Below are 20,189 nucleotides of genomic sequence, written 5' to 3'. Positions count from 1 at the left end.
AAATCAGGAATTTTCCAACATTTAATTTACTAATCATGTAGATGTTCATAAAAGCTCAGAGTAAAATTGAGGGTTATTATATCAAAAATCAATAATACTGAAGAAAAAGGGACTTTTTCAGTCCGATGTCTCATTAACTGAACATAAACCAAGCGTCTCCATCCAATGTCATTGATCCAACTTCATGGGTTTTACTGGTGAATGAATGTTGTAGAAGATGATGGTGTTTCCACAGTAACTACGGAGCCTCTGAACGTCCAAATGGGTCATATCTGATGACCATGAAAAGATGAATAACTGCGTTTTATATCAATTATTTACATGTATTGGTAAGATTAATGGATCTGTGTGTGTGGTGTTACAGTATCGAATAGACTGAGGGAGGAGCACAAAGAATGTTCAAACATAAACCAATAAGAGCATGTTTTTCATAAGATACAGAAATGAGGGTTATTATTTGTAACCATATGTTCACTGTTGTTTATGGATATATTTCTTTCTTTGAGTTATTTATTATTTATTTATTCGCCAGCACAATTAAGAAATGCATAGGTAAATGATTATATGTGTATTTGTATGCGTGTATGTATTTGAAAAAAGTCTGGAAAAGTGCTGTATAAGTACCAAGGTGATAATAGTTTTGGATTTTTCATTATAGTTTAGTTTTATATCGTTTTGACTTTTTTTTTCTCTAATTCAGTTAGTTTTAATTCATTTTTAGCGCAGGTTTGTTAGTTTTTATTAGTTTTTGTTATTTTCTAAAGGCTTAGTTTTAGTTTAGTTTTAGTTTCTTTATATCTTTTATCTTCTTCGATGTTGTATTCAAATAAATCCCAGAGAGGACTCTGCCGCTTTCTCCCAACTTTAGTCTCCATGTTTCCAGGTAGAGTAGGAATGAGAAGACGACTCTAAACGACAAGTGATGAGAAGTGACAGACCATTAAATATCATATGGTGCCACCAGCTAAAATTGCTCAAGGGAAATAAATTGATTTCATATCAATCCGACAAAAACGAAAACAAAGGGAATTTTATCCATAATTTTTTTATACATTTTAGTTAGTTTTATAAGCCCACAATACAGTTTCAGTTAGTTATCATTTTTTTCTTTGAATTATAGGTTTTATTTATTTCAGTTAATGAAAATTTTTTTACAATTCTAGTTTTCGTCATTTCATTAGTTTTCGTTAACGATTATAACCTTGATAAGTACTGACCATTCCACGTTCATTACGGAGCCTCTGAACGTCCAAATGGGTCATATCTGATGACCATGAAAAGATGACAAACTGCATTTTACACCAATTATTTACATGCAATTATAGGATTAATGGATCAACAGATATTAAACATTTTAGATCAGTAGATGGTTTTGGTCGCCAGTGGATGTTTGGGTCTTTATGGGTTAAAGAAAAACCAGCAGCATTGGCCCAGACTTGAAGGACTGGTGCACCCCTACTGAAAATCCAATTATAATTTCTAGGCGTAAATGACCATAAAAAAAAAGAAAAAAACAAACAATCATCTACATCTCTGCCATTGTTAATGCTTCAGGTGCAAACTCATTACACAAAGCAACAATGGGCGCATATGAACTGATGTGTGATGTATTAGTTTACTACACTTTTCCATGTTTAGTGGACGGCCCATTTTTCATGTCAACATAGAAACACAACCATTTACATACGGATAAGTGGCCCAAACATAGAGGAAAACATTTGTTAGAGTATCCATATTAGTGTAGACGTAGCCTTCATTTAATCAAAAGTGCCCCATATTTGCCATTAATTGGTCTTTAACATATTTCTTCAAATCAGATAAACACGGCATTATTAATTCTGACATACTTCATCTGTTAAAATGCTCATTAGCTTCATACACTGATTGATGTCGCCAATTTGATCGGTGTCAAGATGTGTAACAGTAAATAAATTACTCCGAGTGAAACGTCCAACGCGGTGCGACAGATGACAGGCTTTTTTTTATCCCCCTTGTTTGAAATGCAGATCAATAATCTCCTTGAAGCAGCTCGGATGTTGACACCTCTGCGTAGAGATGAAGCTCCTCTCTGTCCAACTTGAAGCGAGTTCCTTCATTTTCTATTTGTTTTCACTAAGGGTAAGTAACGTGTTTTGGTTGCCAATAGTGTTCTCGCGGAGCAGGCTTATCATTGTTGAATGATTCTGCTTAGGGGGCTCTCTGAAGGCTTCACGCCACCCATAAAAGCCAAGCAGGTGAGCAGAAAATACTTTAAGTCCATTGAAATCTACGTCTCTGTGGTTTCATTTGACACTATTTGTGATTTTTTTCTTCAAAAGCATAAAAAAAAAACCTTCCAAACTGTGCTTGGTAGTGATTTTGTGACAGTCTGCTTAAATCCCCGGAACATTAAGCCCCCGAATTCTCTTTCAAAAGCCGACGGCGGAGGAATATTTCATCATTTGAGAGAAAAAAAAATGTAAAACAAAAGGTTGACTGTATCACATAGAGTAGCAAAGATTTCCCAAATTCTTCATGTAGAAAGTGGTTGACCTTGTTGTGCAACACACTACGTAATAATTCATCATCCAGCTGTCGGTGGGTAAGATGTGAGGTTTTGCTCTGTAAGGCTCATTTGTTTCATGCCGTTGAAGAACTAAATCATTTATTTTGTTGAATATACAAGTGTTTATTAGCAGGAGAAATGGTAAAGTTTCAGGCAGAAAGGCTATTGGTACAGATCCTTCTCTTTTGTTTCCTTTTCAAACAGTTTTATTACAAAGCTCGACCTGGATGATGTCATTTTGCTTGGTATTTCTCGGTCCTTTCTGCATCATCCAAAAGTCTGGCACTCTCAAAATCTGGTCCTTTAGGCAGACATAACACCGACTACTGATTTTTGCATCATCAAAAAGTCTGGCCCTCTCAAAATGTGATTCCCCAGGCAAACTTATCATCAACTGTTTTATCTTTTATGCTTAGCCATGTTTTAGCGTTTCGATTAATTCTTTGGGCTCTCACCATCACCCCATTTACTGTCGCTGCTTTTGTGAGACAGCACATTTTCTCTAAAGTGAACATATTCCATTTCTTTTGTTGCTTCTTTTTGTTTTCAGCACTTTATTTGAATGCCAAGTGAGTCTTCCAATTTGCAGAGAGTAAGCATCGGAACTGTTTTCTTGCAAAGATCTTTTAAAATTCAGTCGTGGAGATCTGGGTGACCTCCGATTGCAGATCTTGTTGGATCCTCCTCGAACGAGAGCCGTAGGGGACCCGGTCCATGCCTAGTCATGCCGGCTTTTTCCCTCCTTCTGATGGAGCGCAGATGGACACCGGCTCCCTGGTGGTGTGGCGGCCCCTGGTCAGACTGTTCCCGTCCACGTGGGTTCGGCACGGAAGACAGAAATCCCGGAAGCATCGCTTGAAGTTTTCATCTAAAAATGCGTAAAGGACAGGGTTGAGGCTGCTGTTGGTGTAGCCTAAAGCGATGCACAGGTGCCAGCTGGCTATCACGAAGGGGTTCCTGCTGTCGATCTCCACCATGGTCTTGACGATAATGAAAATATGGATGGGGGTCCAGCAGATGATGAAAGCGGCCACCACCACCAGGACCATGCGGGTGATACGTCGCATGTTCCGGTCTTTCTCCTTAGAGCCGGAAAGCAGACGGACGCTCCTCAGGCGAAGAATCATCAGGCCGTAGCATATAGTGATGACCATGACAGGGACCACGAAGGCAAAGATGAAGACACAGATCTTAGTGACCGTGTCCCAGTACCAGTCAGGGTCAGGGAACTTCAGCATGCACAGGGTTTTTCCTGGAAAGACACGTCAGGAAACATCAAACAGATTCATCCGTCAAAACAACAGCAATATTATTACACAACTACAACTGCTGCTGCTCAAGGGCGAAGTCGAGGGAAGGTTAACATCTGGTCAAAAAAATTTAATTACAATAATCTACACCAAACTTATTTTTGGGTAGGGAATCAATTATATTTTCAGGAAAATGTATTTTGACATGAGAAAATTTGTGAAAAAAAATTGGAGTTTTATGAGTGTGAATGTTTGGAAAGTGACAGTTTTCTGCCATCATTCTGGATTCGTTTTATAAACTCTCATAAATAAACTAAATTTATTCCAAATACATTGACATTTGACTATTATATTATTTACGTCATATTCTAAACACACTGTTTAAAACTGATAAATGCATATATCTATACAAAATACATTTGAATATAATGCTAATATCATTTGTATGTTGTAAATATTGTAAAAAAAAAAATTAAAAAAAAAGTATATGATATTGATAATTGAAATAAAAATATGTTTAATTTGATATTTACTTTTGTTGTCCATCTGTGACGCTGCCATTTGTCAAAACTCTTCCCATTTAGGTATGATAATTTTTTTTTTTTTTTTCCTCAAACCAATTATTAGTTTGTAAAATAGAGGGTTTATAGAACGAAAATGTCATAGGAACTTCACTTTTGAGAACTTTGTAATTCTTGCAAAAAAAAAAACAGACGTTAATTTTTTGTCCATCTGTGATGTAGTAGTTTTTGATATTTTTCATTTCAAAATATTTGAAACTAAATTTTACCCTTTGATTATGTTTAAGATGACATTTAGACCTTTACAATTATGTGTAATATTTGTCTGACACTTGTCTGGTTCAAAAGCTATGAATCAAAAAGTAGTGGGTTCTCCATCTGTGACGCTCTTGACCTTGCCCTAAAATAGACTAATACGAATACTTCCAATCTTTCAGTCAACTTTTATTTACATCTAATTTGTAATAATTATACAGTGGTGGAAAAAAGCCATGCATTTGTGATATATTGCATTAAGAATCACTCTTGTGTCATTGAATTCTACTGAGTATTGTTTCATTCTCCCAACCCATATGCTATCTTCTGCTCATGCTCTGTTCCGTCAAGGTCAAATTGGATGTTTCAACAAGATAAAGAATCACATCCAGCACGGCATGTTGAAACTGTCAAGTTTTTTACTTTTTCTTACTAACAATAAACAAGGGTTGTGCTATAGTTGTATTTATTTATCTATTGGTGCTGTATAGTGTCCCATGCTTCAGTATGCCATGTATGGTTGGCGTTATTTACTGCTGTCATGTGTCTGCAGTGTTATTTATTTTGTGTCTGTACTGAGATGTCTTTTTGTTTGTACTGTGTTTTCTGTATGGCGTTGCAGCCCCCTTGCATTATTGCCCTCAACAAATTTCAACAATAAAGTATATCTTACCTTATCTTTAAAAGAAAAAAAAAAAAATCACACCTTTTAAAACAAAAAAGATTTTTCTGCAAATATATGATGACAATATCAAATTTGAAGGATGTCCGACAACTTCTTTCCACTACTGTATGTTATGAAGCAGCATTTAGTTTGGATTAGGTTTTATGGATGCTTAATTTATTGAGTGGTTGAAAAGAAAATTCAGAAGGCCCCGTCAAACAAAACAAAAAAAAAATTTCTGGGGCTTCTGTGAAGTTATTGAAGTAAGCCAGGGGTGTCAAACTCATTTATGTTCAGGGGCCATATTTAGCTCAATTTGATCTCAAGCAGGCCAGACCAGTAAAATAATGTCTTAATAACTTATAAATAATGACAAATCCAAGTTTTTCTTTTTGGAAAAATCCAATTACTTTATGAAGATATTTACATTTTACAAAAAAGATGTGAATAACCTGAAAAAACTGAAATTTCATTTGAAAAATTAGTGCAACTTCAACAATATTATGCCTCGACTTATTATTTATATGTGTACGTTACACACAGTGTTACATAAACATTTGGTAACAGGCAAAATATTGTTAAAAATTTTGGAGTTTGAAACAAAAAAATTGAACAATTTCTACAATATTCCATCTCTTATTATTAACACAACTACAGATCACAGTGGATCCATAAATGCACAAAACATTTAGAAACATTTTAGTAACATTTCATTGTTAAAATTGCACATTTCAGGTTGTTCATCTTTGTTTTTATGTATGCATTGCATTTTATTGTGGAAAAAATAGTTTTGTAAATGTAAATAATTTCACAGTGTAATCTTATTTTTTCACTTACATTTTTTCCACATAATTTTTCACAAAGAAAATTTGTAGTTATCATTATTTATGGGTTATTGTGTTGTTATTTTTTACTGTAGATCACATTGGTCTGTATGTGGAACCTGAACCAAAATGATTTAGACAACCTTGACTGTTCAGGTTAATTTTTGCACTTTCATCCCGCGGGCCGGAATGGAACCTTTGGCGGGCCAGATTTGGCCCCCGGGCCACATGTTTGACACCTGTGCAGTAAGCTAAGATCACTACTTGCCATACTTTCAAAGTACCAGAGAAGCAAAATAAACTCTCAACCTCTGTGTGAATCTGGGCAGAAAACCTTTCTTTAAAAGATCAGTTCAACCACAGTGAAGCAATCTCCAAGTACTAATGGAACTGAAATAGTATCCTTGGGTTCACTGGAAGGTTTCTAGCTTCAGTGGTCTGAATTTTTCAAAGGCTGCTCCATTCACTCACAACTATCCCCATTGGGTCATTCATGGTCACAGCTGGGATTAGACACACAATACACCAATAATCTTGCCTCGCCTTTGTGTGTCATGTAAGATGTGATAAAGGTCTTAAGAACCAAAGTATTTCACAGATCAAAGCGTGCTGAAGATCTCCACTGTGCTGCATTTGTTCTGTCGGACACGGTTTAGTCAGGGTTACAGAAATGCTGAACATGTGTACTGACAAGAATTTGCATATCATATTGTTAGCCTCATAGCTTAATTGCCTAACTCATATTTTTGATATCTACATCAAATGAATCAGCAGTGTTTGGAGAGTAAAGTTACGCAGATATCACAATTTGGTCAAAAATGAGACTTTTTTGGGGGCAATTATGCTATGAGAAGGGGCGCCATTACCAATTATGGGGTCCGTGAAAGCAAAACGACTAACATTTACTTAGGAGGTCAAATGAGTGGCCATTTTTGTCAAAAAAAAAAAAAAAAAAGTTGTAAGAAATGCATAGAACTGTGTTGAAATAATGCTAATACATTTGTGCACAGACTACTGATATTATTTAACAGTGGAAGCTCTATTTTCAGAAATATTGGATTTTGAATAGCACGTGTATGTGAAAACTTTTGCTGGTGGACAGACGTGACATTACCCATGATGCTCTGGTCAGTACCAGTACTTTATAAGTAATAAACTTATATACTTACTATTGCTAATTCTCCTCTTATTCATAAATGTTAGTATTGTGGATCTAAAACAATAACAGCTGACACAAAAACACAAAATGTGGCAGTGGACGGATGTGACATGGTTGTTACAGATCCCATCATACTGATGCTCGGCAGCCATGTCACCGTTTACACTAATGATCCCTGTGCAAAAACTAGGATCAGAATTATTTGTTGTATAGTTTATCATCATACTAAAGAGTAAATAACAACATAGAATTATTTCTTTATAAAAATGCTTATCATTAGAAAACTGTTGATTTAAAAAGTGATGTGTGACATTCTTCATGTATGTATTGGCGTAACATAAGCAGGATGGATCAGCACCATACTCCATATTGAACCTGTAAAAATCAAACGTGATATGTAGGATAGAATCTTGTAAGAAAAATTGGGGAATCTAAAAGAATAGAATATTTGTTTTTCAGGTAAATTCAGTTCAAATATAACTTGGCCATTTGTGACATAAAAATATAGCATTAATTGTGATGAAATTGGACATTTTTGAGCTGAAAACATAGTTCATATGACCATCAACATGTTGCAACAGAACTGAAATCCTGTAAATTTGCAGAACTTGCATTTACCAACACAAAGTTCCTTTGGGGATTCACTTCTATTGATTTCTTATGCACAAAGACATAAATAAGACCTCTAAGCAAATTTTAGTAAATATCTACATCAAATGAATCAGCAGTGTTAGGAGAGTAAAGTTACACAGATATCACAATTTGGCCAAAAATTTGACTTTTGGGGGCAATTATGCTATGAGTAGGGGCGCCGTTACCAATTATGGGCCCCGTGAAAGCATAATCATTGCGGACCCTACAGAAATTCACTATCTTGGGCGTGCGGTCCATCAAGAATGTCACTTACAATAGCATGACATGACGCTTTCAACGTTCGCCTCCCAACCTCTACACAAAGTTGTAATAGTTTTGGATTTTTCATTAGTTTAGCTTTATTTAGTTTTGACTTTTTTTCTCTAATTCAGTTAGTTTTAATTAGTTTTTAGAGCAGGTTTGCTAGTTTTTATTTGTTTTTGTTATTCTCTAAATGCTTAGTTTTAGTTTAGTTTTAGTTTCTTTATATCTTTTCTCTTCTTCTCCTTCGTTTTCAAATAAATCCCAGACAGGACTCTGCTGCTTTCTCCCAACTTCAGTCTCCATGTTTCCAGGTAGAGTGGGGACCAGAAGACGACTAAACGACAAGTGACGAGAAGTGACGGACCGTTAAATATCATATGGTGCCAGCAGCTAAAATTGCTTGAGGGAAATAAATCGATTTTGTATCAAGCCGACAGGGAATTTTATCCATAATTTTTATACATATTATTTAGTTTTGTAAACACACAATACAGTTTCAGTTAGTTATTGTTTTTTTCTTTTAATTATTGTTTTTATTTATTTCAGTTAACGAAAATGTTTTTACAATTCTAGTTTTTGTCATTTCGTTAGTTTTCGTTAACAATAATAACCTTGCCTCTACACCTCTCTTTTACAACAAGTTTTCTCAACTTGTATATCCACTGGGCCCCCTCCAAATACTGGGCCCCATGAATTTGTCGTGTTTACCCCCTCTAATTGGCGCCCCAGGCTATGAGGCTAACGATATGATAAAGTAAAGAAGGGAAACTCTGCTTGCTCACCATTGCTAGCCTCTTTGGTCACGGCCATGATCATTATGGGCACTCCGATCGCCGACGACAATACCCAGATGAGGACGTTGATCATCTTAGCTTTGACCGGCGTCCGGAACTCCAGAGCCCTGACCGGGTGGCAAACGGCGATATAGCGGTCTACGCTCATCATGGTGAGGGTGAAGATGCTTGTGAACATGTTGTAGTAGTCGATAGCGATAATGAGCTTGCACAGGACCTCGCCGAACGGCCACGTATTCATCAGGTATTTGGCGCTCTGGAAGGGCAGCGTACTGGTGGCCAAGGCGTCGGCTAAAGCCAAGTTGAAGATGTAGATGTTTGTGGCTGTCTTCATCTTTGTGTATCTGGTAGCAGAGCAAGAGAAAATGTGCATTAAGCAGCAGCGGTAATGAAAACAGCTGGGGATAGAAGTCTCAGTTATGGGATATGGGGATTTCAAAGTGATAGTCGAGATGAGCAGTTAATTCCCTGAAGCGATACATGTGCAGAGCAGAGCAGCGAATGCTTAATGCTACTTCTCCACAGCTTAGATTTTTTTTTTTTTTTTTTTTTTATGAGATGAATGATTTAAGATAATGGTTACAATTCGCTTGTTGGCCTCTGATCAAGTAGCATACTTACAGAAAAAGCACCAGAGAACTACTGCCATCTAACTTATATGTATCTGTGTCACCCCATTTTCAACATGGGATTTTGCATTTTTCTTTGTTGTGAGACGATGAATGTTCTCTTCTTACATATTTGAAGAAAGGTCATTCAAGCTGCAGTTTGGGTCTGAGTTTTTGGGGTTTATTATAAGGGTGCTTCTATGAAACTGGGTTTATTTTGGTATCTGGCATTTTATCAGCTTTTTAGACCCAATAATAAAAGAGAAATTTTGACATGTTTTCACCCAGGATGTACCTAATGATGACCTCAGATAAATGACAAAAAAATTATACTCTTGCTCTGAGCCATCTCAAAATAAATGAATTTTTAATAAAATATCAGGGCCAAAAATAGGACCAAAATTGGGAAAAGCTACCTAGGTGTCAGTGCATTTGATCTAAAAACATGGCTGTAAACAGTCTTTTAAATAAAGACACTGTGTTAAATTTGACGATCCTAGTGGTTTTTCTAATCCAGATGTGGGTTTTTCATGAATCTCAGTCTCATTCCAGGTTTCGTGTGTAACTGATCATGTCCATCGTGGTGTTTCTTGCAGCACCTGCCCATATAAATATATAAATCGCGAGTGATTTTGCAACAGCGGTCATTTTTGTGAAACACTCTGTCTTGCATAATTAGTTCGATTAGCAAAATGTACCTGTGAGAGAACAAAAAGATATTTAAAAAATAACAGTGTGTAATTTTCATGTCCTTTTTTACCGTGTTCCATAAGGACTTTTGAATAAAAATAATATGAAAATGTGTTGTATCTCAGTAAATATTTATTTTTAAAATAGGCCCAAAGTGCTTCCAAACTTGCCTCATAACATTAGTCTAGATCTGGTTTGAATTTTTAGCCCCTCTGTCCTGTTTTTAAGGGAAGAGTTTCATTGAAGCACCCATATTTATTTACTTTTATTTATGTTTATGTATATAAGATATAGATTGTATATTCCAGAAGAATATACAATCTTGTCAGAGTTACTTCTATCAGTTAAATTAAAATACATGGTACATAGTTTGTGAATACACTGTGTTGGCAAATTATGGAACTGACTATGCATGTGTATTTTCATTGAATTATAAATAACTTGTTAATTGAACATGAGAAATAGGTTTAATGGTGATACTTAAGATCCAACCCAAAACAGAGTAATAGAAGTAACAGCATGAGTAATAATATTACACATGTAACTGTTATAATACACTAAAAGCCTTTGTTTTAATCGATATGTGTATTGATTTGTCGGTTCTCATTCATAGAGACAACAGTGTAAGGGTTTATTATTAATGGCCGGGATAGGTTACGTAATCACCACAAGCCATCACATTTATACCCAAAACATACTCTGTTATGTCATACATGTCTGGTTCTTTGGAATGGTTTGGTCCATGTTCCATTCATCAGTCACAGCCCATCAGTTATCCCTGCTCCGTTTCACGCCCTGACAGTTTTATAATTGAATTTACAGGTTTCTCATCTTCTTCTACAAGCCCTTCTCTCCTGTTGAAAATTGGTGGCATGCATAACCTGCTTATCACAACCACAGAGTGAGTATAAAGGTAGATGGAGCCCCCGTGACGTCATCCAATAGGTTTTGGAATAACGTGGAAGCTTCCAGTTTTCAGAATATTTGATGTCATTTTGACTTTTTGGAAGACAATAGAATGAAGAGAAAGGGGTGACGGCACAAATATATATGGTAATCATTAAATATTGTTATTTTGGCCTCAATTATGACCTTCTTCATCTTCCTTAACCAAGTTATGTTTTCACCTAAATCTAAACAATAGTGATGTTTGATACCATGGATTTCCTTTCAGGCTGATAACAATCCGATACCGATACTTTGTACAAATACACTGAATGTCTGGGGAAAAAAAAAAAAAAATTAAAATTCAAACCAGATGTAGACTAACGTTATGAAGGAAGTTTGGGAGCCCTTTGTGTCTATTTTAAAAATAGATATTTACTGAGATAAAAGAGAAACTGTTTTTCAGATAGAACACATTTTTAAATTTTTTAATATATTTTTTTAAAATACAAAATCCACATGTAACACGGTAAAAAAGGACACGAAAATTATTGTATTGTGTTGTATTTTGTATTTATTTTGAATATGAATGTCAAACAGAAGAAAATAAATAAACAAAACACTTAAACATAAGACATATAATGCATATTCGAAAAGGAGTGAGAAGAAGTAGAACTTATAAACTCCCACCCCTTCTCCTTATATAATTAATAACAATAATAACCTTCCCAGTCTAAGCATATCTATATTATATACCATAATATGACTGATACTTACTATTAAATAATTTGGTTTCCGGCTTTATATTATTATGAACAAATATGATATGATTTACATAAACACATAATGCAATAACACATGCAAATACATAGTCATACACAGATCTACACACACACACACACACACACATATATATATATATATATATATATATATATACACACACACACTCACACATACACACCTATACATACATATACATACACATACCACATACCTGTACATCTTTATAACATCCAGTGATCCCCAACACCTCCCTCATCCCTGTACCTCCTTTTAAATTCTTTCATGCTTGGACATTGCTTTAACTATATATTGAATCCATTCCACAATTACGTGCTACTATTTTTTTTTTTAATATCTCTTTATTCTCATGGGTACATTTTGGGAATCTAACTAATTATTCAAGGCAGAGTGTTTCACAAAAACGGCCGCTGTTGCAAAATCACTCACAATTTATTTGTGTTTAAATGGGCAGATTCTGCATGTAACGCAAGTGGATGCGATGGGTTATGCGCGAAACCTGGAATGAGACTGAGATTCATGAAAAACCTGCACGTCTGGATTAGAAAAAACACTGGGTTTGTCAAATTTAACAGTGTCTTTATTTATAGTGATACATAAGACCATTTCCAGCCATATTTTCCAGATCAAATGCACTGACACCTAGGTAGCTTTTCCTGTCCCAATTTTGGTCCTATTTTTGGCCCCAATATTTAATTAAAAATACATTAATTTTGGGATGGTTCAGAGCAAGAGTAGAATTTTTTTGCATTTATCTGAGGTCATCATTAGGTACATCCTGGGGGGAAATATGTCCAAATTTGTCTTTTATTATTACAAAAATGAACCCAGTTTCATAGAAGCACCTATATATATATATTACCTCAAATGACCAAAGTTTCAAAAGTATCGATAGTTTGAATTGTGAATCGACTCTGGAGCGTAAAGGTCAGGTAACTGAGATATCAATATTTCAGTATCAATCCGCACATCACTACAAAACGAACCATAAGCACATGTTAAAAAAATGTGGATTTCAGGTTCCTTTGTCTTGATGGCCTCATGTTACAGCACTAACCCTATAGAAGTGTTTGACTAGAAAACACACATATATAATATTTTTGTACTTGAGGGCATAAGAGGAGCTATGAGGACGTAGAAAGGCCTGGCTTCTCTTGTTAATCTGTAAGATTGCCTGTCTAGCCTTGATTGTTGGTGTGTCATTGCTTTGGGGTAATCTCCTGTTTGATAATCCAACCTTCCTGCCTACTTGACAAACTGTCAAGGATGTCAAAGCCAAATAAATGACACAACAGTAAAAAGGATGTTTACCTCAGGTTGAACTCTGCAAAGGCATAGGGGAGGGAATTTCCTCTCAAAAACAAAGTATCAGTAGTCGCTTTTCCATTGGACAGCTGCGCAAAACTTTACCGATATATATGTTGAAAAAACACAAGCGCGTAATGTCAGTTTTTCCATTAAATCACAAATACAATGATTTTATTTATTATTGCGAGATGACACGAGAAGTCATTCCATAAACATGGCGTCGAATGTAAATATTGTGTTGATTTACAGATATGTTCATTATTATTATATATTATTCCTCTATCTTATACTAAATTAAAAAAATGATTGGGTTTCCTGGTGTGTCCACACATACCGCAACATATTTCTTCTTCTTCGTTTCTTGTAATGTCCATCAACATCTGTTTTTTTAATTCACCTAACTCTAGTTGTGAAAAAAGGTCTTTCCATTCGCCTCAAGTGTATGTCTCAGTACTTGCTGTAAATGACAGTGTACACACTCTAAATAGTAAGTGAAAGCCCAGAAGAACATAATTTGAGACATAGTGTAGGTCTGGCCAGTGATGGTGATGATCTGATATGGGGCAGGTTCGAGTTAAATTGAATTGAATCAAACTGTTTTATATACTGACTGATTGACAGTATATGTTTTCACCAAATGGAAGAATAATCAGTATTTGCTTTTCCATTGGACATCTGCGCAAAACTTTACTGATATTTACTAAATGTCAAAAAAACACAATTGTGTAATGTCGGTTTTTCCATTAAATCACAACATAAACATGGCGGTGAACGTAAATATGGTGTTGATTTATAGTTATATTCATTATTATTAGGGACCGAGCCGAAAGGTAAGGCCCTCTCACGCAGTGAGAGGCCTTGCCTGCAAGCAAGGCCCTATTGTTTTTCGTTCGTTTTTATATTATTATTATTATTATTATTATTATTTTTCCGTGACGCTTTAAACTGGAATTTGCCCCCCTAAACATGCTCAAAAACTCACCAAATTTGGCACACATGTCAGGCCTGGCGAAAAATTTGATAAAATGTAAAAATTAACCCCATAGGTGCCAAAATGGCCTCTCTAGCGCCACCTATGTGAAAAAAATGGGAAAAGCCCTAGTGGCCACTAGGAATGTCGTACAGACATGAAACCAGTGCCAAAATTCTTGTTGGATGAAGCACTACAAATCATCCACTGACACTTATGACCTAACTCCAACAGGAAGTTCGCAATATGCCTTTCAAAATAAAATTTCTAAAACTAACTCCGATGACACCGTTTGTCATATTGACTTCTAAATAGCATCAAAAGATAGAGTGAAACCTCTTCAAAAAAGTGATCTCTCACTTTTTCCGGAACTGTCTTAGTTTTTTTTTTACAAGCCCGCAAAGTTGTGATGTTTGGAACTCATTTTTCACTTTGCAGTTTTTCCTGACATGTGACATATCTACACGTTCATGGGACTCAGCACAATGCTCACATGCAAAAATTTTTGAGATAGGATGTACGGTTGTTGATTTATAACAATTCTTTTATTTTCATACTTTTTCCACTTTAGACTGCCATTTGACCCCCTTAACATGCTCCAAAACTCACCAAATTTGCCATGTATGTCATGGCTGGTGAACACTTTCATACAATATCAAAAATTAACCCCTTGGGTGCCAAAATGGACTCTGTAGCGCCACCTATGTACTAAAAAACACACAAAATCTGCCCTAGCAGCCAGTAGGAATGTCACAGAAACATGAAACAAATGCCAAAATGTTGGTCTGATTGAGCCCGACAAATCATACACTGACACTCATGAGCTAACTCCAACAGGAAGTTGGCAATCTGCCTTTGAAAGTTACTCTACGTTTCTGCAATTACTGCTTATTCATTTCAGAGTTTTGACATAAAAGTTAGACCCCATTGAATTCCCACAAGTCTGCAGAATCCAAAAGTGAAAGAATTTTTCAGATACGACCTACGGTTATGGAATTATAGCGATTTTTTGAAGACTATGTTTAGTTTCACTTTTCCAAATGGCAAAATCCCTATAAAAGTCTTGCTGGTGCACATTTTCACATGTCTCTCTGTAGTGCAGTGGTTAATGTAGCTACCTATGGAGCTAAAGGACCCTGGTTCAAGTCCCAGATAATCTAAAATTTTTTTTTTTTTTTTTTTTTTATTTTAAAACAGGTTTTACTGCATTGTATTGTGGATATTGGAAATTTTGCACACATTCAAAAGTACACGGAGTACATTTTTTCAAAATAAAACCAAGATTAAGAATAATACAAAATGTCTATTACATAACTTCTTTTCATTTTTATGACCAAACACTCAACTGTCTGTACAATGTTTCTTCATTCAAAAGTACTCTTTCTCACAGACACACATCCTCACACAATAGCGTTTTTCCAAAATAAAAGCCTTAAATGTGGTAAATCATCACTTTTATACTCACTTATTCATACAATTTCAATTAATTTTTCAAACTGATTCTTTCTCTCACATTAAAAACAAATGCACATACACACAGTAGGGTTTCCAAAATAAAAGTCTCATTTTAAAGGTGATGGTGGTTTCAGCAGAGGGTCGCTGGTGTTCTGTACAGATGTAAGGAGGACAGACACTAAAGGATGGGAACTGGTATGGGGACGGACAGGTGTGAGTGGAGCTGAGGCGTCGACAGTCACGGGTGGCGGATCGCGGGGGAGGCGGATCGCCCGGTGCGAGGTCCCGCCCAATGCTGCTTGCAGCTTTAATTATATATTACCCCTCTATCTCGTACTAAATAAAAAAATGATTGGGTTTCCTGGTGTGTCTGCACATACCGCGACATGTGTCTTCTTCTTCTTCGCTTGTTATAACATCATCAACATCCGTTTTTTAATTCACTTGACTCTAGTTGCGAAAAAAGGTCTTTCCATTGCAGTTTTGCGTGATATACCATTTGCACTACGTCCGAAAAACCACCTCGTGCCAGCTCAAAAACTTTTAATTGAAAAATGAGATTTTTGGCGAAATTGACGTTTTTCCATTAGGTAAATTTTTATGCGCAAGTTACATTTGTGCAATTTGAAGCTCAATGGAAATGCGACCATTGATAATAAAGGTGTGTTTGCTGTATTTATGAGTTGATTTGATTTGGTAGGTTTGCTTAGTGTTCCACATTTTATCCATAAACCAAGAATTAATGGTTCTGTAATCACCTTATGTGACACCAAAACATACAAAACTCTGTAAAATGAACCTTGAATTAGTTGAAAAAAGACACAAACAGCCTCCTCTAATATAAAGCACATATTTTTTCATCATTTCATTTTCTCTGTTTTCTGATGCCTTGGCTTTGTGTCAAGAGTCAATCACTTCAAAGACTATGAAGATTCTTGATAAAATGCCACCTGTTTGTTTCATGAATATAATTTACTGTGACATTTTTTTCCGCTACACGCGAGAAACCACCTCTTGCCAGCACAAAAACTTTTAATCGAAAAATTTGACTTTTGGCGAAATTGTCATTTTTCATTAGATACATTTTTATGCGCAAGTTATATTTGTGCAATTTGAAGGTCAATGGAAAAGCGACTAGTTACTTGGACATTCCATTTATGCACATATTTAGCTGGATGGATGCTGCTCTCCTCTACAAATCCAGACACATTTACAGATAAATAACCCGTCTTCCTTATAAAGTTTCAGTTTGTGATAATTAGTGACATCTAATGAGGTTTGCAGATAAAACCCAACATTCTCAAGATAAAGAGAATGCAAAAAGTCCATAGTTGCAGCTAGTGTCTGTTGTCTGTCCTTGATTTTCTGTTAAATGCATATTAACCCTTTCATGCACAACGTCAACATTTGTGAACACATAGTTTAAGCTCTCTTCCCGAGGGTTTATAAAGGCAATATTCTCCAAACCACATGGGGGCAGTCTCTACAGACCCTAAGCAATACAATGAAAAACAATATCATCTTAATTTTAGAATTTTGGCTGTTCTGTGATCTTATAAAGTTAACCACCTTAGACCTAGCTATGGGTTTTCTGTCCATGTTTCTGGACTAGAGTTTCCCAGCTTTATTAAAAAAAAAAAAAAAAAAAGCAGTCCACCAAAAGGACGTATTCCATTAAAAAAAAAAATTAAATGCAGCTGAAAAAACTGTAGCCTCATGATGTTTCCAATATATGCAATTATTTAATTTTTAAAAAAGCCAAAACTTGTACTTTCCTGGGTCTCAGGAGGTTAAATATCTTCTTAATAAAACCCTATTTTTAAAAAAATTCTAAATACATTTCAACTTTAGCCTAATTTTGAGTAATAAAATCAATCTAAAAAAAATCTAGATACTTTTTTCATAATTCTTGCGTGAAAGGGTTAATACTGGTTCAGTCTCACAATAGACGACAGTAATGCACCTTAGATATCATTTCATATCAAATGGAAGAAACAGAAATCTATTCTGAGCTACAAAGCAACGCAACAGTCGATACCATGGCGATAACCCCCTCCCTCTGGTGAAATTTCCTGCTCAGTCTAAAGTAACTAAAACAAAACAATTCTAATTTTAGGGTGATTGGACATTTAATGGAAACACAAATATGAATATTACAATCAATTTCTGCAATTAGATCCTCCAAAATTCCTATTCAAGAGGATCACAGTTGACGATACTGATTAAAATGATACTAACGTGTTGTAATTTTGTGATGAATTGAATGCACGTTAGCCTAATGCGTAACAAGTGCTTTAATGGCATTATGACTAGTATGAAAAATAAAAATGAATCCTTCCATGAAAACACAGCGGAAAACCTCATATAATGAAATCCAGGACGACTGGAGGGGAAAACGGTTGATTCCACAATATGAAACAAACAACTGAAAAGCAAAGAAATGGCCTGTAGCTCAGTGAAAACATTAGATTTCAGTATGTCGAAGGATTATTTTAACACCCTATGTTTACAAGAGAGGAAAAGATACACTGAATAAAAAAACAGTATAACTGGAAAAAATCTAATTCTACTGTGTGAAAAGAGCTTTTATTGCTGTTCACCCCTCGGTTCCACTCTCTTTTATACACACACATTTTCACAATGATGCATCCCATCTAAAAACTGGTAGTAAGATTATCTAAAATAGGTAGGAGAATGAGGAGTTGAATTAGTATTGAATTAGAGGTGTTCATAACCAAAAGAGAGTCCGACAAAAGGAAAGGGGTACGCTTAACTTCACTAAAATGACAGTGGGATGTAGTTTTAAGATTTATCCACCACAATAATTCATCACAACTCAAACAAATATCCACATTTTCTTATTCTTCATGCTGATGTTTCACGGCTTACTGCCTGTATTCGACGTGTCTCCTTAAAAGTGTTTCAGCTCAAGTGGTTCCAGGCACAACAAACCCCGCCCCTCGCACATATTGTAGGTTATTTTGGCATCGATCCAGCTGATGTCATCATGTCTGTGCGTATGGTGATGTCAGCATATCAGTTGCCTCTATATATGTGCCAAGTTTGAAGTAAATTGAAACAAAATTGATGGTTTTATAGACATTTGAAATTTCGCTCATTAAAAGTAAATGGGAGAAAAAAAAAGATTTAAAAAAAAAACATAAAAAACTGGAAATCTATAAATCAATGTTGGTATGAATTCAACCAATAGTTTTGTTGTTACAAACATATGAAATGTCACCCATTGTAAGTAAGTGGATGAAAAAAGATTTTTAAAAAATTCAGAAAAAATTTGAACTTTGACCTACTTTTTCCAAAATGTAACCACATCTATTCTAGGTCACTGGCAATCTATAAACCCAATTTAATATGAATTAAACCAATAGTTTTGCTGCTACAGACATGTGGAATTTCACCCATTATAAATAAATGGGAAGGAAATAAAAGATATTTAAAAAATTAATAAAAAATCTGAACTTTGACCTACTGTTCCCAAAATGTAATGACATCTATTCTGGGTCACTGGCAATCTATAAACCCAATTTGGTATGAATTCAACCAATAGTTTTGTTGCTACAGACATGTGAAATTCCGCCTATTAAAATTAAATGTGGGGGTAAAGAACCAAAAAAAAAAAAAAAAAAGGTTTCAAAAACTTCATAAAAATTTTGAACTTTGGCCTACTTTTCCCAAAATGCAGTGACATCTATTCTGTCACTGGCAATCTATGAACCCAGTTTGGTTGAATTCATACCAAATTGGGTTTATAGATTCCCAGTGACCCAGAATAGATGTGATTACATTTTGGGAACCGTAGGTCAAAGTTTAGATTTTTTATGAAATTTTTAATATCTTTTATTTCCCTCCCATTTATTTATAATGGGGGAAATTTCTCAACCAATAGTTTTGCTGCTAAAGTGTTAACAAAAAAACAACAGGGTAATAAAAAGTCAGGTCTGGATGGATGGATGGATGGATAGATGGATAGATGGATGGATAGATAGATAGATAGATAGATAGATAGATAGATAGATAGATAGATAGATAGATAGATAGATAGATAGATAGATAGATAGATAGATAGATAGATAGATATTATTATGCAGCTGTTGGTCATTTTTCAGTCTTTCGAGAGCAGATGTAATTGACATTGACACCCTGAGGCTACTGATTTAGATGCGTTCTGTCTGTATATGTTCTAAAATACAAAGCAAGAAACAAATCAAATGTTTTATTCAGTGTGTATTTCCAGCCAGTTTAGGTGTTCATTTACATTAAATACATATGCATTCATCTTTCAGTCATGAAATGCCCAATTGGAGAAATAAAATAATTGAATAAATAAAATGACTGAGAGGGAAATGTTGCGTTTTTTGGACAAATTAGTAACAACAACCACAGCTTTTCCTCTGTAAACATGATGGAACTGGAATATGTATGTGGTGTCCATCTGGTGTTTAAGGCTGTAATGCAGGGGTGTCAAACTCATTTTAGTTCAGGGGCCACATACAGCTCCAACCCTCTGGAACTCCCTCCCACCTTCTATCCGACACTGCTCCA

General features: G+C 35.4%; 1 protein-coding gene across 1 annotated transcript in view; it reads right to left on the bottom strand.

The window, feature by feature from the left end:
- Positions 1-1,977: 1,977 nt before the first annotated feature.
- oprd1a (opioid receptor, delta 1a) overlaps positions 1,978-20,189 on the bottom strand; it is a 54,876-nt gene continuing 36,664 nt past the window's right edge. The window contains exons 2-3 of the mRNA XM_030147082.1: positions 8,898-9,253; positions 1,978-3,797 (exon numbers count right to left, since the gene is read on the bottom strand). Of these exons, the coding sequence (XP_030002942.1) occupies positions 3,268-3,797; positions 8,898-9,253 (886 nt within the window). The 3' untranslated portion in view covers positions 1,978-3,267. The remainder of the gene's footprint in view (positions 3,798-8,897; positions 9,254-20,189) is intronic.

The sequence above is a fragment of the Sphaeramia orbicularis genome, chromosome 11, assembly GCF_902148855.1.
Source record: "Sphaeramia orbicularis chromosome 11, fSphaOr1.1, whole genome shotgun sequence".
Taxonomy (NCBI): Eukaryota; Metazoa; Chordata; class Actinopteri; order Kurtiformes; family Apogonidae; genus Sphaeramia; species Sphaeramia orbicularis.
Note: the sequence above shows the minus strand (reverse complement) of the source record. Positions and strands in the feature narration are given on the sequence as shown.